This window comes from Alosa alosa, chromosome 3, assembly GCF_017589495.1.
Source record: "Alosa alosa isolate M-15738 ecotype Scorff River chromosome 3, AALO_Geno_1.1, whole genome shotgun sequence".
NCBI lineage: Eukaryota > Metazoa > Chordata > Actinopteri > Clupeiformes > Clupeidae > Alosa > Alosa alosa.
In genome coordinates, this window is record NC_063191.1 from 10344568 (window position 1) to 10352109 (window position 7542).

A 7542-nucleotide genomic window follows, 5' to 3' on the forward strand; every position below is an offset into this window, starting at 1 on the left:
GACTCCCGTCAAAATCGTCATGAGGAGATTCCTCCCAAATGGCCCTATCTCGTCTTTGAACTGACGTCATGAGGGCGTGTTTTAGCTCGTGCAGCTCGTGGAAGGCAACTGCAAGATCTGTCTGCAGGCTAGGACTCCCGCGATATTTTAAGGTCATGTGACATGGTGTCACGGTGGTAAGTCCCTCCCCGGCTGACAGAAGTCGGACAGAATTTCTAACCAGTAAGCATTGCGTCCATCCTGCCGTTGTGTCTTCATCGTTGAGCTGACCGTCCCATGGGAAGATACCATCGATGAGGCATTTGAACGGAAGAGACTGCGATATGCCAACTTAGCAGCTGAAGCAGAGGGGCGGGGCTGGAACGTGAAGGTGTGGCCAGTGGAGAAGGTGTGGCCAGTGGAGAAGGTGTGACCAGTGGAGGTCGGCTGTAGAGGCTTTGTAGCCAGGTCCACCACAAGGCTCCAGAAGGAAGTAGGGATCAGAGGGCAGGCCCAATGGAAGGCAATTAAAGAACTTGCCACTGCAGCAGAACGGAGCAGTCACTGGCTGTGGCTGAAACGTAAGGATGCAATATGGGCTGCAAAGTGACCGCGTGGTGACACCGTGCGCCATACACCCGGGGCTGATCATCCTGTGGTGGGCCAACCTCTGCAGAGGGTGTCTTGTTATAAGTGGCCGAAACACCCAATGATGTTTGGGGCAAACAACTGATGATGTGGCGTGCTGGTGGCACCACGTGATCACTGCCAAATCTCACCCCACCCAAGAGGATATCTCCAGCGACGGTCAATTGATGTGCTGAATATTAGGGATATTTAACAACTAGTCCTATTAAGAAGTCTTCCTCCTTAATCACGTCAGTGGTGCCTGCAGGTGTATCGCCATGAATTTTTTTTGTTTATATGAGCATATACAATTGCTTATTAATCATGCTATGGTCTGCCTTGTACGGTTATGATTCTATGCCGTATAATCCAGTTCTCAAAGGAGAACATGGATTGTTACTTTCGGAACCGTCACAGTAAAACAGAAGTGTTAATTTAACTCCATTTCAGATAACATTTGGTCCAACTCGAAATTAGTGTAAAATTTACTCTATGGCCAGTGTCACAGTTGGGTGGGTTGGTTAATCAAGCACCATACAGCCTGTGTTCATAATCTAGGTGCTTGATTTTCTACACCTGTAGAAATTAAACCCATGAATAGTTTTTATCAAAGATTATAAATGGCGGAGCAAGATAGTTTGTGGGATTTTGACCCCTCCCCTCAATTGGCGGAAGTTTGTTCCCAGAATGCAACAGCCCCAGTCAAAATATTCTTAAAGATATCACATATAAAGGCTATACTGTTGTTGTCATGTTATCATGTAATTGTTGGTGTCACAAACCATCAAGTGACCATCCACAACACCTTAATCATGTGCATAGGGCTTAACCCTTTGCAGATGGCACTCTCTAATTTCGGTACCCTGATGATGTGTAGTCTGCAATGGGTTAAAATATTGTTAGTGCTGGAGGCAGGAACACATGTGCACAACCCTAATTGTGCAGTGATGTCGTTGTGAATATAAACTTATATTTACAACTATTAGTCCAGTTGCTATGGCTTTAATATCGCTTCCATTATCCTTTACTGATTGAAGTTCAGAAACTTCAGAGGCCTATTAAATAGTCAATCAGGAAGAAACATTTGTGGAAAATAGCTTCATCGAGTGGAGATAATCAAGAACTGCAGGAGGTTTGAAAGACACTAGATTCTTTGTTCAGTATATTTCAACAGTATTGGTATAAAGTCATGTGGTTCATGTTTTTGTCTCTTTGCCTATATATTTATCCATTTAGCAGGTGCTTTTATCTAAGTCATCTTATAAATGGTGCAGTTATACATTATATAGCAAACTTGCTATTGTCCTTCTCGTTTTTTGGCAAGTTGTGCTGCAATTGTCAGTTTGTCACTTTATCCATAAACTTGTCTACAGCAGATTCGGACCACACTGGAATGAGACTGAGGACTCTGTATTGTACTGTGGCATGGAAGTGGTGATTTGTTTGAAAAAATGTATGTTTCTATTGTAATACTAATGTTTTGATTAAAGTTTTCATGGTAAAATCTATTTTGAACACATGTGTGTTTAAATCTAATCATCTAGTGCCTTCATGCCACATCAGATATTCAGAAATTTCAAGTATAAGTAAGTATATATACTTTTTTGATCCCGTGAGGGAAATTTGGTCTCTGCATTTATCCCAATCCGTGAATTAGTGAAACACACTCAGCACACAGTGAAGTGAAGCACACACTAATCCCGGCGCAATGAGCAGCCTGCAACAACAGCGGCGCTCAGGGAGCAGTGAGGGGTTAGGTGCCTTGTTCAAGGGCACTTCAGCCGCTCCTACTGGTCGGGGTTCGAACCGGCAACCCTCTGGCCACAAGTCCGAAGCGCTAACCAGTAGGCCACAGCTGGCGGCGGTCTCGGTGGCCTCCCTTGCAACAACAAAAGAGGTGAATATCACTCTCATTACAGATAGGTAAGGTAATTTATCATTAAATTAACACTACAGATAGAAACACTCACCAGAGACATTTTCCCTCTTGCTCAACCATAGTAAGCCGTTTTAATAACTTATTTATGCGTTTCCTGTATTTAACATCAGAGCTGATCTCATGAACACACTTTCAGAGGTCGGGACTTGTAAAGCCGAGTCCTCCGAGTTTATGGCAGGCATGAAGGCAGCATAAGTACAGAGGCACAGCTAAGTACACCCATATGAACTGGAATGACAAGCACCAGAAGTGATAAGAGAAGTGATTTCATTTGTCAAATTTATAGGGGCTGGCCAATCAGCTGAGTTACCTGAGAGACTGGGAATGCCTGCAGGTTATTTTCTCTGAAAAGGTGTGACACAGGTTTTAGTTAGGTCAGAAGTCATTACAGTGTTGGAAGGGGATACTTTACTGAAGGTGCACACCACACACAATGGTAATTTAGACTAATTCACTTTTTTTGCCTTGTTAAAGTGAAAAACTAACCAGAAGATTTTCACAGAAGAAAATGGCTTCAAAGCTTGAAGAGGAGTTTTGCTGTCCTGTGTGCTGTGACATCTTCAAGGATCCAGTCTTTTTGACCTGCGGTCACAGTGTGTGTATAGCCTGTCTGCAGCAGTTCTGGGAGAAAAACGGGTCTGAGGTGCTCTGCTGTCTGCACAGTGAGAAACTCAAGCTCTTTTGTGTGGATAATAAACAGCCTGTGTGTGTGGTGTGTCGAGACTCAAAGAAACACACCAACCACAAGTTCCAACCTGTAGATGAGGCAGCAGCTGATTTGAAGGTGAGTCACATTATTGACTCTTTGCAATAATTTGTATTAAAAAGAAGTATAAGTGTAAAAAACACATACCAAGTCAAAGTGCAAAGTCCTCCTCCTGTCTGGAGTAATTGTAATGTTCATCACTTACTACTAGGTGGAGTGTTTACTCTGTACTCTATTGCATTGTTGTAACACAATGGATGTACTGGTAGTCATGAAACACACACACACACACACACTGGTTTTTGTTTACTTCAGGAGCAGCTGAGGATTAAACTAGAGTCCTTACAGAAGAAGCTGAAGGTCTTTGAAGAAGCAAAACTCTCCTGTGATGAAACAGCGAAACACGTGAAGGTGATGTCCTCCTGAATGTGTATAGCAGCAGCATGAGAGTGTTGTTGACCATCACTGACAGTTGTTGAACTGTAGTGGACAGAGTGATATGAATGGAGGGGGTAACACTGACTGGTGTTTAACTGTAGTAGACTGGAGTGATATGAAATGAGGTGGTAACACTGACTGGTGTTGAACTTTAGTGTGATATGAAATGAGAGGCCAGAGATTAAACTGGGCTGTGTAGACACTGAACTCTTTATTTTCTATAAAATGTATTATATTTAATATTCATGTTCTATAACACTACTACTTTGTAAATAAGGACACAGTATAAGAAGTCCTTCATTCTGACAGCATCATTAACTAACTGGGTGATGAATAAACATGCATACTGTACTTATTATGGCTTTGATTTTCCTAGGTTACAATCATATTATTAGTAATTTTAAATGATTTGGGTAAAACAATTGTCCATTGTGTTTCAATTAAAGTAATTGTATGCACTAGACACATCTCAGGAAGAGAACCATGTTGGCTGAAGGTGGAAATGGTGGAATTGAATGGAATCTACTTAAACACATACTATATCAGCAGTCAGTCAGGACTGAGTCCAGCAGCAGGGAGGTGGATCAGATTTCATATGGTGTACACTCAAATAGAACTCTTTTCTATGTGTGCACTCAAATACATGTACACTCCAGGACAAACACAATGACACCGCTCTCAGCCAATCAGCTGATCAGTTACTTTAGAAGCACAGAGGGGAGGGGCATATTTGATTGGCTGTGCAAATTAAATACGAATTTCCTTTAATAAGAATGACAGACTGCACCTTGTGTGTGTTGTTCCAGACTCAGACCCAGCACACAGAGAAGCAGATCAAGGAGGAGTTTGAGAAGCTTCACCAGTTTCTACAAGATGAAGAGGCAGCCAGGATGGCTGCACTGAGGGAGGAAGAGGAGCAGAAGAGTCAGATGATGAAGGAGAAGATTAAAAAGATGAGCAGAGCGATCTCATCTCTTTCAAAGAAAATCAGAGCCATAGAGGAGAAGATGGGAGCTGATGACATCACATTCCTGCAGGTAAAAATATTTTGATGATAATTTATCTTTCATATAATCATGTTTGATTACTGATCATAGCTAATCATGCCTTTGGCTAATTACTTGGCATTGGTATTCAGATATCGAATCTACAGTATGGACCTAATCTCTTTGTTACTCTACAGAACTACAAGAGCACAGTGAAAAGGTGAGTGATCTGTCTCCATTTTCTCTCTTCTCTGTGGTTTCTGAACTTTATTGTCAAACATGTTCCAGACACACGGTTCTGCAGCAGCACTGACTCCTGAATGTTATTCCAGAGCCCAGTGCACACTGCAGGATCCAGAAAGGGTGTCAGGAGCTCTGATCAATGTGGCCAAGCACCTGGACAACCTGAAGGTCAAAGTCTGGAAGAGAATGATTGGTCAGTAACACTTTTATTCTATTCTGATTCTATTCTATTACTATTTTATATCTGGTTTAGATTTCATTTCAGTGTGAAATTCTGAGTCTTCTGCACATGTTCATGTGTGTGTTCTTTTATCTGCAGCTCCTGTGACTCTGGATCCCAACACTGCACACCCACATCTCATTCTGTCGGAGGATCTGACCAGTGTGAGAGTAGTTAAAAATAACCCACAGAGGTTTGATAAGTATGCCAGTGTCCTGGGCTCTGAGGGCTTTAACTCAGGGACTCACTGCTGGGATGTGGAGGTTGGGGAGAGCCCATTGTGGTGTATGGGTGTGATGACAGAGTCTGCCCGGAGGAAGGGAGACTTTACCTCCAGGAGTGGACTGTGGTGTGTGGCATGTAATGATGACGCATATATAGCATGTGCTACACCTCAGCTCTGCACTCGTCTCACAGTGAAGCAGAAACTCCAGAGGATCAGAGTGCAGCTGGACTGGGACAGAGGAAAGGTGTCATTCTCTGACCCTGATAATAACACACACCTACACACTCTCAAACACACTTTCACTGAGAGAGTGTTTCCATACTTCTTCACTAACTCCTCTCTAAGGATTTTATCAGTGAGTCCCCAGTAACAGCAGAGCAGCACTGATGGAGCTGATGGTGTCTCTGACTGGACTCTCATAAGGCCAGTAGGTGTAGTTGTGAAGGTGTGCTGAATGTAACACACTTAAACCAGGAGATCATTACGTAATACACTGAGTATACTAATGATGACCGTGGGTCAGATTTGAACCTTGAATGTGGTACGGATGCATTTGACAGAACAGAGTAATGCTCTACCCTGATTGGATGCTGAAAGTAGAAGAGGGTGGGGCAGAGCAAGATTGGAGCTGTACTTTGGCTCATGTAACTTTAATGTAAATTTAAAGTAATTAAATTGATTGATTACTGAAGGTGAGAGAATGCATTCTATGTAAGCCACTTATTTCAAAACGTGTGGCAACAGACAAATATTGTGTAGTCTGGTGATATGGTGTGATATTGACACAAACAATAAAATGTTTTTGAATTTCACCTTTTTTGAACAATGCGGTTTGATGACAATTTACAGATGACTATTTACAATAAAAGTTGATCAGAAGTATGTCACTGTATTTCTGTGTCAAACACACTGATTCATACACACTCCTGTGCAATCACTAACTTTTTCTCTCTCTATCTTCTCTCTTTCTCTCCCTCTCTCTATTCAGACAGAAAGGTTAACACAAGAACAAAGGCCTCTCTTAAATATTCTCCTCTGATCAAAGTAGAGTCCAGGGAGTGTGTGTGTGTGTGTGTGTGTCACTTGCTCACAGTGAGCAAATACTCTGCAGGAACCAACTGCCCCTCTCGTATGCACTATCCAATTGTATAGGCAGTGCTTCAGGAAGTGGTGTCTCACCTTGATGACATCATCTCAACTCAGAGGGTGCCTCATCCGTTTGTGTTTTGTGTTTGTTTTACACAGAAGAGAAGGATGCTGGAGGAAAGGGAGATGGAACAGAAGAGAGGAGGAGAGAATAAGGGAGTGAATGGATGGATGAGATGAAAAAAGAATAGAATGAGAGTTTGGGAGGGAGGAGGAATGCAGGAAAGAGTGCTTGGAGGAAAAAAGAGGGACGAGGGAGAGAGGACACAGGGACGATAAAAAAGGAGTAGAACTGGTGGATGAGAGGACACAGGGACGATATAAAGGAGTAGAGCTGGTGGATGAGAGGACACAGGGTCGATATACTGTAAAGAAGTAGAGCTGGTGTATGAGAGGACACAGAGACGATATAAAGGAGTAGAGCTGGCAGGTGGATGAGGGGAGGGAGTGATACACCAGAGGAGGAGAGGATGGAGGGATAATAGCTCAGGGGACTGACAGAAGGAAGGAAGGAAGGACTTGAAGTCCTGCAAGTTACTGGATCAAGTCCAGGTGAGTGCAGGGTGTGCGGTCAACACAATGCAGATAACATCTGCAATAGGACATCTTGCAATGTGAAAATGTGCTTTAAAGTTTGATGTGAAAGACTTTATTTAGCACGTTCCTACATCAATATTCACTGTCATAATATCAATATGTTTTCACCCACTGTGGTAGACCTTGAAGCTGCCCGACTGACTGAATTGGCACAAATGTCAAACTCTGCATATGTACTGGAAGTCTGAGGTGTATGGCGCGGAAAGGTGGAAAGGTGAGAGTCGAGTCCCCAGTGGTGCTCCTGTGCTGCTTATCCACTGCTCAGACATGTATGCACACACACATACACACACACACACTTCAGTGCATCTAGGGAGGTGGTTAACTGAAGACTGAGATGTATCAGTCTCTCCAGGACTTCAAAAGTCAATGCCAAGGAGCTGTACAATAAGGATCTAATTGTAGGGTCAAAGGTTGTTCAGGCTTCAGGAGAAG

General features: G+C 42.9%; 1 protein-coding gene across 1 annotated transcript; it reads left to right on the plus strand.

The window, feature by feature from the left end:
- Positions 1 to 3053: 3053 nt before the first annotated feature.
- LOC125292050 (E3 ubiquitin-protein ligase TRIM39-like) lies at positions 3054 to 6138 on the plus strand. The gene is made up of 6 exons (XM_048239139.1): positions 3054 to 3329; positions 3567 to 3662; positions 4496 to 4726; positions 4873 to 4895; positions 5008 to 5111; positions 5238 to 6138. Exons 1-6 carry the CDS (start codon positions 3054 to 3056, stop codon positions 5732 to 5734), a joined length of 1227 nt encoding a protein of 408 aa, XP_048095096.1. The 3' UTR covers positions 5735 to 6138.
- The last annotated feature ends 1404 nt before the right edge of the window (positions 6139 to 7542 follow it).